The sequence below is a fragment of the Pelophylax lessonae genome (genome assembly GCF_965119305.1).
Source record: "Pelophylax lessonae genome assembly, chromosome: 2".
In the NCBI taxonomy this organism is placed as follows: domain Eukaryota; kingdom Metazoa; phylum Chordata; class Amphibia; order Anura; family Ranidae; genus Pelophylax; species Pelophylax lessonae.
The window spans coordinates 123,097,787-123,115,815 of record NC_138769.1 but is presented as its reverse complement, the minus strand read 5'-3'; the positions used below and the strand labels follow the sequence as shown (position 1 = coordinate 123,115,815).

General features: G+C 46.8%; 1 protein-coding gene across 1 annotated transcript in view; it reads left to right on the top strand.

The window, feature by feature from the left end:
* TAOK1 (TAO kinase 1) overlaps positions 1–18,029 on the top strand; it is a 254,292-nt gene that overhangs the window by 128,757 nt on the left and 107,506 nt on the right. Inside the window, exons 5-7 of the mRNA XM_082244852.1 lie at positions 98–199; positions 12,175–12,220; positions 13,243–13,339. Coding sequence (XP_082100978.1) covers positions 98–199; positions 12,175–12,220; positions 13,243–13,339 — 245 coding nt within the window. The remainder of the gene's footprint in view (positions 1–97; positions 200–12,174; positions 12,221–13,242; positions 13,340–18,029) is intronic.

The following is an 18,029-nucleotide window of genomic DNA, read 5'->3' as shown; positions in this document are numbered from 1 at the left end:
TTAGACTTTACCTCCTACAATTGTTCTTTTAAGATATGATTTTTAATCACTTCTTTATACTAGTCATCTCAAAGGTTTTTTATATTTCCTTGTACAGAAATGGCAGGATATCATCAAAGAAGTGAAATTTCTTCAAAGGATAAAACATCCGAACAGTATAGAATATAAAGGCTGCTATTTGAGGGAGCATACAGCATGGGTAAGAATTATTCCACTCAAATACAACTGTGACGTTGTGTTATACCTGTATCTGCCTGGTCTCAGCGGATCTTGATGTGTTTTTTTGTGTTGTATGGGATGTTTTACTCCAGACTGAGGATCTCTACTCAAACTATTGTGTTTAATGTTTATTTACTAGAAGCTTCACTGATGTAAGAATAAAAACAAAATATGAACTTAACTTAGTATAATTTTGGGGTTCTTTTGATTTGTGGAAACCCTTTCAAACTGTATACAAGTGATTTTTCAAGTCAAGTTATGTAGCCTAGTGGGTAAATTGTTCTGTTGTAGAACAGTTATTGCTTTGGGATGTTTATTCCCTGCCTGCTATTTTGTTCTGTCACAGGAAAATTTCACATTTATACAGTTATTGTTGGCATGATTGAATGCAGCTTTTCTCAGTTTCTGACAACATTCTTATGAAGGAACCAAACCCCAATTCCAATTTCGCCTTTTGTTGTAAAAAGTAATTCTTCCCTAACCAAAATAACCATTTTAACCACTTGCTTACCAAAGATGTTCCTGTAGGTCCTTGAGTTGCGGTTATTATACTGGGATGACTGCAGCTATAGGCATCATCCCAGTATCTTTTTTTTTTTTTTGTAAAAGCCTTCCTAGTGGCTAATTAGCTTCTGGATCACCTTTTACGGGATCCCCCCCTCCACGTTCCTGGGCTCTCCACTGGGGAACTCCAGGATTGCATCCTTAATCCTCTCTATGGTCAGCCAGCAAAACCCGGAAGCAATAAGTATTTTGTCATTTCTGGTTTTGATTTTGTGTTTACTGGCCAGTAAAGCAGCCAATCCGATTGATCTGTGTCTGATCGACTGCTTTGGAGGCCAGAGATCTCTCCATTAACCACTTACCGCCCGCCCGCCGTCGATTTACGTCGGTCCTTTGACGCTAAATACTGAAGTTATGGCAGCAGATAGCTGCCATAACCCCGTTTTTTTTTTTAAAACGGCCGGCGATCGACTTTCAGATAAGGGTGGTCCTAGTGGCTGATTTGCAGTGGGATCACCTTTACAGTGCTGCAGAAGAGGTGACCCCCCTCCCGTCGCGTCCCGGCCGTTTTCCCAGCTTACAGGACCCACCGGCAGCGGGGAAAACGCTCCAGGCCCAGGATCCTCAGAGACAGGAAGTCGAGTGAGGGCAAGATGGCCAGGTTTTGCAGCCTACTCGCGACTGTCTGAGTGACTGACCAAGCTGTCTGAATTGCTGATGTAGCAGACGGTACTGCTGACAGATGTGCGCCTCACGTGGCCGGATCGGACCAAAAATTAAGGCTTTGGCCTTGCGGAATTGATGGAACTGACGGAATTGTCTGTCCGAGCTGCTGAGCAAACTAACATAGTTGCCGGTGGACTCGCGACTCGTGCGTCCGCATCGGGCCCCAAATTTAGGCCGTGGCTTTGCGGCCTACTCGTGGCTGGCTGTGCGAGCTGTTGACCAGGCTGTTTGAGCTGCTGACCGGGTTGATAGAGCTGTGGACGGGCATCCGACTCCCCCCTTCAGGGGGGAATATGTTGTGCCTGGTGCCCCTCTTGAACCAGGGGGTGGCGTGGGGGCACTGCATTTTTTAGTGAAGTAAAGCAGCCATTATTGTGTGGGTGAGAGTGCCTGCGCGTCTGTGTCACGGCGGGCCCTCTCTCCCCCCTCTAGGGGGCTATGTCCTATTATGTCCTCGATGGAGGGCGACCCTTAGTTCTAATAGATGGTCATCTTGTGTACCTTTTGCTGGCATCTCCAGTAAAGCAGCCAATCCGATTGATCTGTGTCTGATCGACTGCTTTGGAGGCCAGAGATCTCTCCATTAACCACTTATCGACCGCCTGCCGTTGATTTACGTCGGTCCTTTGCCGCTAAATACCGGGGTTATGGCAGCAGATAGCTGCCATAACCCCGGTATTTTTGAAAAATCGACTTTCAGATCGTTTTTCAGATAAGGGTGGTCCTAGCGGCTGATTCGCCGCGGGATCACCCTTACGGTGCGGCGGAAGAGGTACCCCCCCTCCTGCCGCGTCCTTGCCGTTTTACCAGCTTACAGCTTATCTATCGTTCATTGACGGACGCAGTCTCTGATCTTCATATCAGTAGGGTTATGCTGCCCCCTACAGGAGTAGGACACTAGGCAGAAAAAAGTTCTGGCTACACCTTTGAGCAGTCCCAGGGGGTATGCATTCAGTTTTTCTCTGCCTAGTCAGGAGTAAGGACCTAGTTCCTTGCTGAGATCATTGGTCCTGGCAGATTTCTTTTTTTTTTTTTTTTTAGTTCGCTTTTTTTCCAGTGAGATCTACAAGCAACTATGCTGGATCTGGGCGACGGGCTGGCTGTATAGATCCGCGCTGGATCGGCCGCGACATAATCCCACTGGATGGATGGCAACTGGCCCCGTGAGTTAAGCGTCTCACCAGGTCGCATACGACCGGGTCTAGGCCCAAGTCGCAGCGTTCTGACAGCCCCCTATTCCGGCAGAGAGGGGTTCTGTCAGGAGCTGGCGCCTGCCTGTTTCGGTATGGTGAGTAAATGTTCCCCCCCCCCCCTCCTCCCCTGGCAGATTTTGGGATGGTCAGACCCTCACAATCCCGGATTCCCCTCTGTCCTGCCCCCCCCCCCACTACGAAGGCACTGAATTGCTTTGTGCGAGTTCAAAAATTCAAGATGGAATCGGTTTGCACAGTGGTGGCTTCCCTACAGCAGGGGGGTTTCGTGGCCTCCATAGACATCAAAGATGCCTACCCTCACATCCAAGTATGTGCAGGTCACCAACGGTTTCTCCGTTTTGCCGTGGGAGAGGATCACTATCAGTTTGTGCTCTGGTCTTCTCAAGAGTGTTGGCTCCGCTCCTGGTGCTGTTGCAACAGGCGGGGTATATCGGTCCTGGGTTACCTGGACGATCTGCTTCTACTTGTGGAGTCTCCCTCGGTGCCAAATTTGGAGATCACCATGAGAACTCTGGAGGAGATGGGTGGATTCTGAACCTTCAGAAGTTGTCCCTGGTCCCTTCAATGAGACTGGACTATCTGGGCCTGACGTTGGACTCGTCCTCCGCCAGGGTATTTCTTCCTCCGGAAAAACTCCAATAACTACAGACCGCGGTTCAGCTGTTGCTGTCCAGCAAATGGTCGTCCCTTTGGACCTGTATGAGTGTTCTGGGACTGATGGTGTCATCCTTCAAGGCGGTCCTCTTCGCTCAATTCCACATGAGGATCCGCCAGAAGGAAATCCTTTTCAAATGTAACAAGAATCCATCTTCCCTCGACAAGCGGATCCAGGTGACCAGGGGGTCCCTGATTCGGTGTAGGGATCGACCGATATCGGTTTTAAGTTGCCAATACTGATAATTTAGCCATTGCATATCGGTATCAGCTGATATGAGCTGATATTTTGAACATGTAAAGTTTTTCAAAATAAACACAATTTTCGACACAAATCTGTTATTGTAGTGGTTGGCTGGTACCCTTTGTTTGGTGGCTGGCTGGCACCCTGTGGTGGCTGGCTGGCACCCTTTTTGTTGTGTGGCTTGCTGGCACCCTGTGGTGGGTGTCTGGCACCCTGTGTGTTGGGGGGCTGGCACCCTGTGTGGTGGGGGGCTGGCACCCTGTGTGGTGGGGGGCTGTCTGGTACAAGCAGGGCCTGTGGCTGGCTGGCTGGTACAGGCCTGTGGGTGGGTGGCTGGCTGGCGGCTGTGTTAAACACACTGTGTACACTGCACTGTACACTCACTGTCCCGAGACTCCCCGAATCCAGGCGAGGCTGAGGGAGGCGGCCTAAGAAGGCAGAAGTTGTCCCAGTGCGCGGGGGGCGTGTGGCACAACATACGCAATGACGTTGCGACAATATCGGTAACCTCCGGGGCCGATTCCGATATATTGGGGAAAGTGCATATCGGCCCTCGATGTATCGGCCTTGCCGATAATCGGTCAATCCCTAATTTGGCGGCTTTGGTCCCCAATGCTCAAGCAAGGGAAATCCTTCCTCCCTGTATATTAGACAATTGTCCCCACCGAAAACAAGTCTGTACTGATAAGGACGGGTTCTCGGCAGTTTTTCTGCTCAAGGAGTCTGGTCTCTGGAAGAGTCCAGGTTACCGATCAATGTTCTGGAGCTGAGAGCCATCCGGCTTTACCTAGTCCACTGGACCGAGCACCTGCAGGGTTGTCCAGTGCGCATTCAATCAGACAATGCCACGACCGTGGCTTCTGTCAATTGCCAAGGGGGCGCCAAAAGTGCCCTTGCGGCCTTGGAGGTGGCAGGCATCCTTCGATGGGTGGAGTGCTTTGTTCCAGCTCTCTCTGCTATTTACATTCCAGGAGTGGAAAATTGGCAGGTGGATTACCTCAGTCGACAGGCCTTGCATGCAGTCCAGCAGTTGTGCCTTTGTTGGAGCATTCCAGATGTATATCTGTTGGCGTCTCGGATCAACAGGAAAGTGCAGAGATTTGTGGCCTGCTCCCGGAACCCTCTGGCAGACGCCGCAAAGGTTCTGGTGGCCCCGTGGGGTCAGTTTTAGCTGATGTATGCCTTTCCTCCTCTGAAGTTGCTGCCAGGACTTCTTCGCAGGGTCGAAGCGGAAGAGATTCCGATCGTTCTTGTGGCTCCGGACTGGCTTCGCTGAGCTTGGTACGCCTACCTGGTCAGGTTAGTCGCGGATGCTCCTTGGAGACTTCCTCTCAGGGAGGATCTACTGTCTCAGGGGTCAATCTTCCATCCTGCTATACGGTCGCTGGCTTTGACGGCTTGGCTGTTGAAAGCCAGGTGCTGAAGGACAGGGGGTTGTCGGTGATCCCCACTTTGCTTAAAGCGAGGAAAGCAAATTTATCATCTTGCGTGGAAAGCGTATATTGCATCATGTGAGTCTCTTGGGGCTCCCCCTCGTTCTTACTCGGTGGCTCGGATCTTGGCTTTCCTTCAACAGGGAGTTGATCAAAGGTTGGCCTTGAGTTCTATCAAGGGTCAGGTCTCGGTCTTGGCAATTTTCTTCCAAAGGCCATTAGCTACCCATTCCCTGGTGCGTAACCTTATCCTTGGGACCTTAATTTGATGCTGTCGGTTCTCCAGAAACCTCCTTATGAAAGTATTCAGGAGATTCCCCTGCTTACCTTATCCCAGAAGGTGGCCTTCCTGGTGGTTATTACTTCTGCTCAAAGGGTGTCGGAACTGGCGGCATTGTCCTGTCGATCTGCCTATCTGGTGAGTCATCCTGTTGCCCTCTTTGTGTCCTAAGCCGAAACATCCTAAGGAATTTGCACTGCATACTCTGGATGTGGTTCGGGCAATCAGGGTGTACTTGGTCTTTTCGGAAGTCAGATTCGCTCTTTGTACTCAACGATGGCCCTAAGAAAGGGCTGCCTGCGTCTGCTGCGACTGTTTCCAGATTGATCAGATAGACGGTGGTGCAGGCTTATTCAATTAAGGGTCAGGTTCCTCCTTTCCCTGTTAAGGTGCATTCTACTCGGGCACTTAGTGCTTCCTGGGGTTTTTCGCTGCTTTGTGTGGGTGCAGAAGTTCAGAATGGAGTCCATTCACACAATGGTAGCTTCCCTGCATCAGGGGGATTTTCTTTCCTCCATCAAAATCAATGACTCTTACCTTCACATTCCAGTATGCATCGGTCACCAGCGCTTCCTCTGCTTTCCTGTTGAAGGGGAGCATTGTCAGTTTGTGGCGTTACCCTTTGGTCTCGCCTCAGCTTCTTTAGCAAGGCAGTGGTCATTGTGGAGGTGTGTTTGGGGTCATCATGTTGGCATACTGCCCTGTGGATCAGTCTCCGAAGGGAGGGGGATCATGCTCTGCTTCAGTATGTCACAGTACATGTTGGCATTCATGGTTCCCTCAATGAACTGTAGCTCCCTAGGGCCGAGAGCACTCATGCAGCCCCATATCATGACACTCCCACCACCATGCTTGACTGTAGGCAAGACAACCTTGTCTTTGTACTCCTCACCTGGTTGCCGCCACACATGCTTGACACCATCTAATCCAAATAAGTGTATCTTGGTCTCATCAGACCACAGGGCGTGGTTCCAATAATCCATGTCCTTGTTCTGCTTGTTTTAAGGTTAAACCGCCTTTCCTCTAGTCTTAGTGAGTGGCCACGTGTCTTATTGTATTTCCTTTCTCTGAAAAGGTTTTTCCATATGCTAGGGTTGCTAGTACAATATTTGTACATTGATACCATATCCCCCCTTAATCGTCTCTTCTCCAGAGAGAATAGGTTCAGTGCTTGTAGTCTTTCCTCATAGCTGATGTCCTCCATTCCCCTAATTATTTTTGTTGCCCTTCTCTGGACTTTCTCCAGTTCACATCCTTCCTGAGGACCGGTGCCCAGAACTGGACAGCATACTCCAGATGTGGCCGGACCAGAGTCTTGTAGAGTGGTAGAATAATCTCTTTATTTCTGGAATGAATCCCCTTTTTTATACATCCCGGTATTCTGTTGGCTTTGCTTGCTGCGGCTTGGCATTGCATGCCACTGCCAAGCCTGTTGTCTACCAGTACCCCCAGGTCCTTTTCCATCTTAGACTCACCCAGAGGTTCCCCCCCTAGTTAGTAGCTTGCTTTCTGGTTTCTGGCACCCAGGTGCATTACTTTACATTTTTCAACATTGAACCTCATCTGCCATGTAGTTGCCCACCCCATTATTTTGTTCAGGTCCGCTTGTAAGGTTTCCACATCCTGCCCAGAAGATATTGGCATGCTTAGTTTAGTATCATCCGCAAATACTGAGATTTTACTCGATATCCCCTCCTCTAGATCATATGAATAAATTAAACAGGATTGGCCCCAGGACAGAACCCTGGGGGACCCCGCTTTCCACACCCGCCCAATCTGAGTACTCCCCATTAATCACCACCCTTTGCAACCTCCCCTGGAGCCAGTTCTCTATCCAGGTACTCACCTTATGGTCCATACCTACCTTCCTTAGTTTGAACAGTAAGCGTTTGTGGGGAACGGTGTCAAAGGCCTTTGCGAAGTCCAGGTACACCACATCCACAGGCTTACCTTTATCTAGGTGGCAGCTCACTTCATCATAGAAGGTTAATAGATTGGTTTGGAAAGAACGATTTTTCATGAATCCATGCTCATTACTACTAATAACATTTTCATTACTAAAGTCTTGTATGTGGTCCCTTAACATTCCCTTCCAAAATCTTGCAGACTACTGATGTTAGGCTGACCGGCCTATAGTTACCCGGGATATATCTCGGCCCCTTTTTAAATATTGGTACCACGTTGGCTTTTTTTCAATCAACTGGCACCATACCCGTCTGTAAACTATCCTTAAAGATCAAGAATAATGATCTGGCAATTACCTGGCTGAGCTCTTGAAGAACCCTCGGGTGCAAGCCATCCGGTCCCGGTGATTTATTTATGTTAAGTTTCTTTAGTTTAGTTCTAAGTCTTATGTAGCAACAGTTCTTTTTTCAAATCCTCAGAGTTTCTTACCATGAGGTGCCATGTTGAACTTCCAGTGACCAGTATGAGTGAGTGAGAGCGATAACACCAAATTTAGCACACCTGCTCCCCATTCATACCTGAGACTTTGTAACACGAACGAGTCCCATGACACCGAGGAGGGAAAATGGCTAATTGGGCCCAATTTGGACATTTTCACTTAGGGGTGTACTCACTTTTGTTGCTAGCAGTTTATAAATTAATGGCTGTGCGTTAAGTTATTTTGAGGGGACAGAAAATTTACACTGTTATACAAGCTGTACACTCACTACTTTACATTGTAGCAAAGTGTCATTTCTTCAGTGTTGTCACATGAAAAGATATAATAAAATAATTACAAAAATGTGAGGGGTGTACTCACTTTTGTGAGATACTGTATATTTTATCTCCAGACAGATACTCTTGCCCATACAGATTGTAAAAGTCCTTCATGCTTCTTGATCACTGGCTTTAACTGGGTATAGCTGACAAATTATAGGTTTTAAGGGCCAGAGCTCTTTCACATTCAGTCATTTATTCCTGCCCTTTTGAAGGCTAAGAAGTGCACATATTATAAAGTCTACCATCACACCTGGAAGATCTGCTTTGTTGTGAAACTGTCATTCTAGAAAGAACTCAGTAGGACATATTCTGTACATTCTACAGTCTCTTCATTTGCCTACAGTGCCTTGAAAAATTATTCATATCCCTTGAAATTTTCCACATTTTTTGATGTTACAACCAAAAATGTAAATGTATTTTATCGGGATTATATAGGATAGACCAACACAAAGTGGCACATAGGTGAAAAATGATTAATGGTTTTCAAAATGTTTTTTTACAAATATCTGTAAAGTGTTGCATGCATTTGTATTCAGTACTCCCTGAGTACTTTGTAGAACCGCCTTTGGCTGCACTTGGAGCTGAATGTCTTTTTGGGTATGTCTCTGCCAGCTTTGCATATCTAGAGTAAAAGTTTTGCCCATTCCTCTTTGCAAAATAGCTCAAGCTCTGTCAGATTGGCAGGAGAGCATCTGTGAACAGCAATTTTCAAGTCTTGGGGTCCTTTCACACATCCAGTGACTTTTTTTTTTTTTTTTTTTTTTTAAACGAACGGACACGGATGTCCCTTTTGTAGGGTCTTTTCTATATGTCCGTTTTTCATCCATCCGTTTGCTGCTGACATTTATTAAACAGAAACTCACCTGTCCCAGCATCCAGTGTTGTCCTCAGTTGGCTGTTTTCTTTTTCCACAGGAATTGGTCCCCAGCATACTAACTGTGGGCAACCGGCTGTGACTGCTTGCAACTTCATAGCCGACTGCTCACTGCGCAAGCCATCTGAATGTTCCCGCGGCTTTCTGGGACCTGTGATTTGTTCCAAAAGGCTGTAGGGGAAGGAGGGGGCTTGAACTACAATTCGAATCACCGCAGCAATCCAACCAGGAAGTGGGAGCCAGTACACATCAAAAGCTTCTATTAATGCTAGTTTCAGGTGTAAGGTGCTACAAGCTGCTCTCCAAGTCTTTCGAACCCTTCATGATCTGTTAGGTGGGCTTGTTAGTGTTTGCTGTGTTAACCATCTCTTAGTTGGGCTGCTTTTGGATGTCCCAATCATCATAATGCCTAAAAGAAGCCTGTGTTCTGTATTGTGAAATAGGTTTCCTAGAGTTGCAGTACAGGACACAGGCTACTGCTGGCTACAAAACTAAGGATAGCTAGAAATGCAATTAACCTATATAGGGCATTTCTTTCTTTTTTTTTCACAGCCTTTTTTTTGCCAGTATCAAATCACCTGAAGGTAGCTTTATATAACTTAAGATTTAAAGAAGCATGTGTACTATACTCCAGTCAAAAATAATTTTTTACTGTCCACAAAAGGTGCAAAGGTCTATTTCTACAGATTTTTTTTTTTTAACTTTATGATCGATCAGGCTAAGCTACATAACCTGTAAACCTTTTGCTCTTCACATTTACAAAGGATGTCTTTATTCGTGTCACAATTTTATTAATACAATATGTACCAGTAGATGGCAGTCCTAGTTAGATGTAAACAGGATGAGGTTTGCACTGTTAAGTTGTAGAATTACTTTGCAATGAATGAAATAAATTGCACTGCTATAGAGCAACCTACGACACTAATTAAACTATTGACAGTAGTAATTTGAAAAAAAAAAACCGTATAGATACATTTCTATCACTTTTTGTACCCTTGCAACTCATAATTTTGAAGTTATGTGATAACTATAGGCCTAACATATCTTGCACTTTTATATTTTTGTAAACTTAGGCTCCATGTACACGGGAAGTTGTAAATGGCTGTTTAGGAGCAGTTGGGCATTTTTTTTCAGAAACCCCTGAACCCACCTGCATGTTATCCTATCTGTCCATGTACACAAGGTCGTTTACAGTAATTTGCAGGCAGTTGAGTTCAGGGACGTTTTTTGGAATGCAATTTTTTGCGTTCGAACGTGTGTTTCCCGGCGTTTCAAACGCAAAAACGGGACCGAACGCGACCGAACGTGATGAAGTATGTTCAGCCACGTTATACGTTTTTTTTTTTCTTCCATTCAAAATCAATGGTTCCCTATGATCTGACTTGCGTTGCAACTTGCGCTGTGAGAATCTTGAGGGGGAACTCCACACCAAAAATAGGAAAAAACGGTGTGGGGTTCCCCCAAAATCGATACCAGACCCTTATCTGAGCACGCAGCCCGGTAGGGCAGGAAGGGGGAGGGGACGAGCGAGCGGCCCCACCCCCCCTGGACCATACCAGGCCACATGACCTCAACATGGGGGGGGTGTTGGTGCTTTGGGGCAGGGGGAGCTCTGCACCCCCCACCTCAAAGCACCTTGCCCCCATGTTGATGGGGACAAGGGCCTCATCCCCACAACCCTGGCCAGTGGTTGTGGGGGTCTGCGGGCAGGGGGCTTCTCGGTATCTGGAAGCCCCCTTTAACAAGGGTGCCCCCCAGATCCCGGACCCCCTCCCTATGTGAATGGGTATGGGGTACACTGTACCCCTACCCATTCACCCCATAAAAGGCAGTGTATGTAAATAATGACGGGAGACGTTTTGGAAAGTTTATTAAAAATCTTCATCCGGACTTCTCCGCTCTGGTCTTCTCCCTCTCCGCTCTTCTTATCTACTGCTCTTTTGCTGTCCGCTCTTTTGCCGTCCGCTCTTCTGCTGTCCAATCTTCTGCTCTTTTGCCCTTGGCTCTTCTTCCTCCGGTCCTCCTCCGCTGTCCCCGGTGATTATGCCGGTCTCCGGTCTCTGCAGCTTGTTATATAGCCATTGTGGGCATGGTCGCCAGGTGACTTCATCAGGTGACCCCGCCCCCTCATGTCACAGATGACGTCATCTGTGACATGAGGGGGCGGGCCTCCTGATGACGTCATCGGGAGGCCACGCCCCTAATGGCTATAAAACAAGCTGCAGAGACCAGAGACCGGCATAATCACTGGGGACAGCATCGGAGGAGGACCGGAGGAAGAAGAGCCGAGGGCAAAAGAGCAGAAGATTGGACAGCGGAAGAGCGGAGAGGGAGAAGACCAGAGCGGAGAAGTCCGGATGAAGAATTTTAATAAACTTTCCAAAACGTCTCCTGCCGTTATTTACATACACTGCCTTTTATGGGGTGAATGGGTAGGGGTACAGTGTACCCCATACCCATTCACATAGGGAGGGGGTCCGGGATCTGGGGGGCCACCCTTGCAAGGTGCTTTGAGGCGGGGGGTGCAGAGCTCCCCCTGCCCCATAGCACCAACACCCCCCCCCCATGTTGAGGGTATGTGGCTTTGTATGGTCCAGGGGGGGGGGGGGGGGGGCGCTCGCTCGTCCCCTCCCCCTTCCTGCCCTACCGGGCTGCGTGCTCGGATAAGGGTCTGGTATGGATTTTGGGGGGGACCCCACAACGTTTTTTCGGCGTGGGGCTACCCTCAAATTCCATACCAGACCCGAAGGGCCTGGTTTGGAACCTGGGGGCGACCCCCACACGCAGTTTTTTTTCCCATATTTGGCGTGGAGTTCCCCCTCAAGATTCTCACAGCGCAAGTCGCAGTGTGACTTCCATTCAAATCAATAGGCTCCCATAGGGAACCATTGATTTTGAATGGAGGCAGAAAAAACGCTGCTAAAAGCAACGTGGCCAAACGTGCAATAACGCCAATGGAAAAAGCTACTGAAAGCATGTTTAACAGCTGCTTATTCCCGGCGTCAGAACTAGCTTTGCAGCACGTTTTTTCTAACGTCCCATGTAAATGGAGCATTATACCTAAATCCAAGAACAAAAACATAATAGATTGCACCTTAACTGTCTTTTATATGTAGTTGCTGCTTAAGTTTTCATAGTCAAGTCTCAGACAAGCTAGTCTTAACATGCTGCACCTGCTCTGTGATTAGAATAGTTTTTTTCCTGAAACGTTATTTTGTTGGTTTTCTGTTCAGCAGTAATTTGTTGAACTGTGTTGTATTATATCTTCCAAAACGTTAATATTTATATTCTTGTCTTTATAGCTGGTCATGGAATATTGTTTAGGATCTGCATCAGACTTACTAGAAGGTAATTATTAAATGGACCTAAATTAAGATTTTTTTTTTTTAAGGACATTTGTTCTTAGACTTCCGGGTCGTCAGCAACTTCAGATCATGCGCGGTCTTTCGTATCCGATTTTTCGCGGATGTACATTAAACGAAAATTGGTCATCTGGGGACGGACGATAAAAATTTTGGTGTTTGTCCCTCCGTTTTTTTGTTTTTTTTTCGTTGAAAATGTCGGCATCGGCTGCTGAAAGTTGTGTACACACTAGCCGAAAATCGTACGATTTTACCTCGGATGGGAATTTTCGGCAGATTTTCTACTAGTGTGTACCTCACTTAAGCTGAAAGATCTTGGTATGGAGTAAATAACGGGATCATCAATCCTTCCTGCCACAACCCCCAGGGTTCAGCATTGTTTAAAGGGACACTGTGGTGGGAGGGTGGATGCGTAAGAATGGATAATTCTGTCAGATTTACAGTTTTGCAGCAAATAGGTGGTGTTCTTGTCTCGTTTTCCCATCACTACTTATTTGTTTACTGCTTGGTACCCCAGATGAATAGGATGTGCAATTTGATCTGCTGCTTTTCAAGTTTTTCACGCCACGTGGTTCAAAAAAAGTAAATTTAAAAATCGACTGAGCCAAGTGTAAAATTTTTGGCTGAACTATGGCAGGTGAACACAGTAGCTGGCAGTAGAGATTCCTAGGGGAATCTTTTGATTGTTCTCTTGTTCTGTCAGTGGACTGAGATAAATTTGAGCCATTTAGATTTAAAGGGTGGCATAAGTGAACAGGCAGCCCCTGCCCTTTTTAGAAAAAAGAAATTCAATTTCAGAACACTGGTGCTGGTGTTTTATTTTTTCTCTCGTGTCTACAAATTCTAAAGGAGACAGTCATTTACTAGCACTTGATCCATATGAGTTCAGACATCAAAGCTGCTTATGCTTGGGCACCAGTTAAAGATTAATAACTGTTAGTAATTTAGCTTCAAGTGATACAGGTTTTTGGGCATGTGCTTCTTTAATATTTAATCCTTTTCTTCCAGTACACAAAAAGCCATTGCAAGAAATTGAAATCGCAGCAATTACACATGGAGCACTGCAGGGATTAGCTTATTTGCATTCTCATAATTTAATCCATCGGTGAGTGTATTGTATATTTTAATAGTTTTGTTTTAAATGTACGCGCATATGAGTAAAATTTTTCTTTTTGCTTTTAAAATTTTCACTTAATGATAAATGTTTTTTACAAAAATGACTTAAATGTACTATCATTGACAAGACGTTATGCAGTGTATTTAATTGGCCTCATGTCCAAAGTCATTTGCTGTTTAAAATGTGTTTACTTAAAGGATAAGTTCACCTTAACAAAAAATAAATAATAAATGCATATTTTTTTTATTTTGCAGGTAAAAAATATGCATTTATTTTTTTATTTGCTAGGGACCTATAAAGTATTGCTGATCATGGGTGTAATGCCATGGTCCTGTAGACTGTCTGTGTTTCTGTTTGCCCATACCTCCAATACGAGCAAGCAGTTACACTTGAGACAGGAAGCTCAATGATCTACCACAGAGCTCAACAGCGCCATGGTAGCTCATTGAAAACTACAAGCTAACAGCTGCAGAGGCTGTGTCCGACTTTGTAGTTTTCCCATTCACAGAACACTGTGAAAAGATGAGGTGGCGAATCCCCGCACTGTCGCGGCTTTTTTAGATTGTCACAGCTAGCCAGGGAAAAGATCCCCTGCTAGCTGTCAGAATGGGACAGCAGGGGCCAGTGCATATGTTACATGTTACACCCTGAATTTGGGTGTAGCATGGAACATTTTACAAAAGGTGAACTTATCCTTTTTAAAACTAAGAGTAGAAGCATTTTGAGGTCTTTAAACACACTTTTAAAACAATAGAAACTCATTTAAACACATAAAAGATACTTAGAGACAGAGCAAGAGCTATGAAAAACACAAAAATCTTTCATTTTTAATGATTTATATAGTAAAATAACATTACAAAAAAAACCGCGAATTACCGGGACCGCAAAAACTGAACCGCGATGTAGCGGGGGATTACTGTATATAATAAAACAACATTAAGGCCTAGGTTAAAAGCTTGAATGTATATATCTATTTTGCTTTTAGAACGACAGAATAATCAACTAGTCTACTTACTGCTAAGCACTAGGCAAAGACTTCAAAATACAGTTAAAATACCCATGTTAACAATTTTACCTGACAAAGGTTTTTTATTTGAGCTCAGTCTTGTGATCCAGACAGCCTAGAGCGGTGATGGCGAACCTTGGCACCCCAGATGCTTTGGAACCACATTTCCTCGTGAAGCTTATTCACTCTGCAGTGTAGTTGAGCATCACAGGAAATGTAGTTCCAAAACATCTGGGGTGTCAAGGTTCGCCATCACTGGCTTAGAGAGATGTGATGGGGCCTGGTCTAGGACCCACTTCGGCCTGTGATTGGACAGTTGAGTGGTAGCAGCACATTGATGGGGTCATATTTTTGCATTCCTGTTCTGTGTGTTAATTGTTTTAAAGAAACCTCTTTATTAGAAAAACATGTACAGACTACTGCATCTAAAAATGCAAGTTGCCTTACGGTTATGTTGACTCTATTTCCTAATTAATTGGAATCGGTAACCTGCAGCCCTAAAGATAAGGACTTGCAACTTTTATACGTTTTTGCTAATCTGCACACTTGTTTTGGATCAGTGAGTCAGTGTGTTGATAGCAATGTGTCAACGTAACGGTTTGGTAAATGGTGTTCTTAAATGGAGATCAGCAAAGACAGCCAGAGTTTTAGGGCATGTTGCCTTTAAAGTGACGGTACTGTAAAAAGCAATAGAGCCCTCATTCCGATAGGTGCCCTTCCTGCTTCCATTTGGGGGCTGCTGGGCAGAACATTACAGAAGACCAATCTAAAGACAATTCTAGGTTCTTGTGCTAGTTCTAGTAAAACATACTTGTATTATATTTTAATATAGCTGGCTTAATGTCCTGAAGTAAAGTAATTTACATTAAAGTGAAGCTTAACTCAAAAAATTAAGATTTGCTAAGCTATAGGGAAATGTTAAAGGTAGGGATGCACCGAATATTCGGCGGCCGAACATTATTCGGCCGAAAATAGAGAAAATAGCACTTTCGGTGTTCGGCCGAATAAGTCAAAAGGCCGAATAATTTTGTGCCGAACAATGTCCGCTTCCGCCCGGACCGCTCCCCTTCCTCATTGCGGCTCCCGGCTCCCTTCTCACACGCCGCCGGTGTCCTGTCCGGCCGCGAGTAGGGGGTGTGACGTCACGCGCGCGTCCCGCCCCCTGCTCCTGACTGCGGCTCCTTCACACTAGGTCCAGCGAGCGTGTGACTATGTGCACGCCCCGCCCCCCTGTTCGCGGCTTTTGGCTCCGACCTGGCTGCAGTTCAGGTATGTGGAGCTGAGCACATTTGGGGGAGAATACGGTAGCTGCACAAGCATTGGTGTGCAGACTGCCATATGTTGTTGCCACTTGCCATGCTCATTACATTAGAGTGCCCTATAAAGTGCCCCTTAAAAAAAAAAAAAGAAAAAAAATGTGCCCAACAGAGTGCTCCCTTGACATAAAATGTGGCCATCAGCGTGCCCCTTATTTTATGCTAAGGGACATGCTGATGAGCATATTTTATGTTAAGGGGCACGCTAATGGGCATATTTTATGTTAAGAGCAACGCTGATTTAAATGTTTTGTTTTGCCCATCAGAGTGCCCCCTAACATAAAATGTGCCCATCAGCGTGCCCCCTAACATAAAATGTGCCCATCAGCGTGCCCCCTAAAAATTGGCAAAATAAATGGAAAAAATGCGAAACACCGCGTTCGGTATTCGGCCTTCGGCCAAGCATTTCATTATTCTTCGGCTTCGGCCAAGAATTTCATTTCGGTGCATCCCTAGTTAAAGGATAAATTCACTTAAAAAAAAAAAGATCTGTTAGTATATCTGTGGGCCCGTACATCTTGTACGGGCAAGCAAGTACAATCTGATAGGAAGAATCAGTGACTACTACAGTGCTCCACAGTTCTGTGGTAGTTCATTGAGAACTAGGAGCCGTCTGCAGCACTGGGAACATTACATGTTCCACCCTAAAAATGGGTATAACATGTAACCGGTTCCCAAATGTGAACTTATACTTTAATTGTGCCTGGGCAGTACCTTTTAAGATGTAACTATTTTTTTTGTTTGGAATTTCTGTAGGGTAAAAAGTGCACTTCCTGGTAAGTGAGGCACTCCTGAGTCTACAGCTTCCTAGCTTTGGGGTGGACGCGGGCCCCCTCCCTGGGATGGTCGGGCCCTCACTCCTGAGTTTCCCTCTCTCCTGTTGTGACCCCCCCCTCCACGTGGGGGACTGTTTGGACCTACCTGGGGCTGGAACCTCTTTTGCTGCAGGCCGCATGGGGGGCCGGGGAGTGCGCTGTCCGTGGCGCTCGACCGATAGTGCTGGGGGGGGGGGCTTGGTGAGGTTCCTGCAGCTGGATGGTGTAGATGGGCTGGTGGGGGGTCCCCCTGTGGGTCCCGATTTACTGCGCGTGGCCGCCATTTTCTTGTAGCCTCCGTCTGTTTCTATGGCGGCGGCCATCTTGGTACACCCGTTTTCTGCCATTTTGCAATAGATTTTTTGCTGTGAAGGCCAGTGGGAGTGCCTGGAGGTGTTCTTTTGGTGGGAGGAGCCCAACATCAGTGCGTGCCTGACCTCCGGGGGGCGCTGTAGCGCTGTGGGTCTTTTTTTTGCAAATATTTTGCTGGCGGGTTCCTTAGGTTCAGTCCCCACCTAACCCTTCACGGAGGCCGCAGGGCCTTCCGGATCTCCGCTGTCCATCAATGCATTTTCGGCCGTTCGGGAAGCATTTGGGCCCGGGTGGAGGTGGGTGGTGCGCTGAAACGTTTTCTTCACCTTACCCCTGCCTCATCTGATGTCTCGGATTCTGAGTCTGGCTCAGCCGCCGCAGACGTGGGCCTCCCTGCCGGGTCTGTTACCTCGCGCCCTATCTCCTCGGATGATGAGGATGGCTTTTTACCTCCCCTGCCGCACTTGATACAGGCACTGGTGGATGCACTGGCTGTTTCGGTGTGTGACACCCTGCTATTTGGAGGATGCAGCGGCGGCTGCGCCTGGGGCGCAGGTAGCATCTGGCAATCGCATGCCATCAGGAGCAGCTTATTTTGCTAGCATGCTCATGAAGGATGGGACCGTCTGCGAAGTTCCCCTGGGGTGTTTAAGCGGCTGCTAGACGTTACCCTTTTGGGGAGTCTCTGGTACAGAGGACTGTTCCGCCTTTGGTGAATGTACGGTCCCTAGGCTGGATATGACTACCGTTGTTCCGTTTGAGGAATCCCTGTCCTTTATTGACTTGGGGGATAGGATGGCACGGGCTGTGGCCCACAATCTGTACTCCCTGGCGGAGTCCGCACTGGGAAAAGTGTTCATGTTTGCCCTTGCCACGCAGACTCTACCTGATGGGCAGGGTTCCAACGTCGTGACTTGTTGTGGGGCAAGTCCCTCCTGCCCTGAGGGAGCTGTTAGATCAGCTGGCGCAGGGGCTGCAATTGTTTGCGATGCCGCGCTGGACGAGTCTCCTTTGTATGGGTCACCTGTCTGTTTCGGCGGTGGTTGTCCGGCAAATACTTCACCAGAGTGTTGGTCTGCGGATCAAACTTCTATGAAGGCCTTAATGGATCTCTCGTTTCAGGGGGATCGCCTGTTTGGCACGACCCTGGTCTTGCAAACGAGATCGTTTTTTTCCAGAACTGCGGACAAGGTCTACTCAGCCTGACCGTGCGTCTTAGCCGGTTCTCA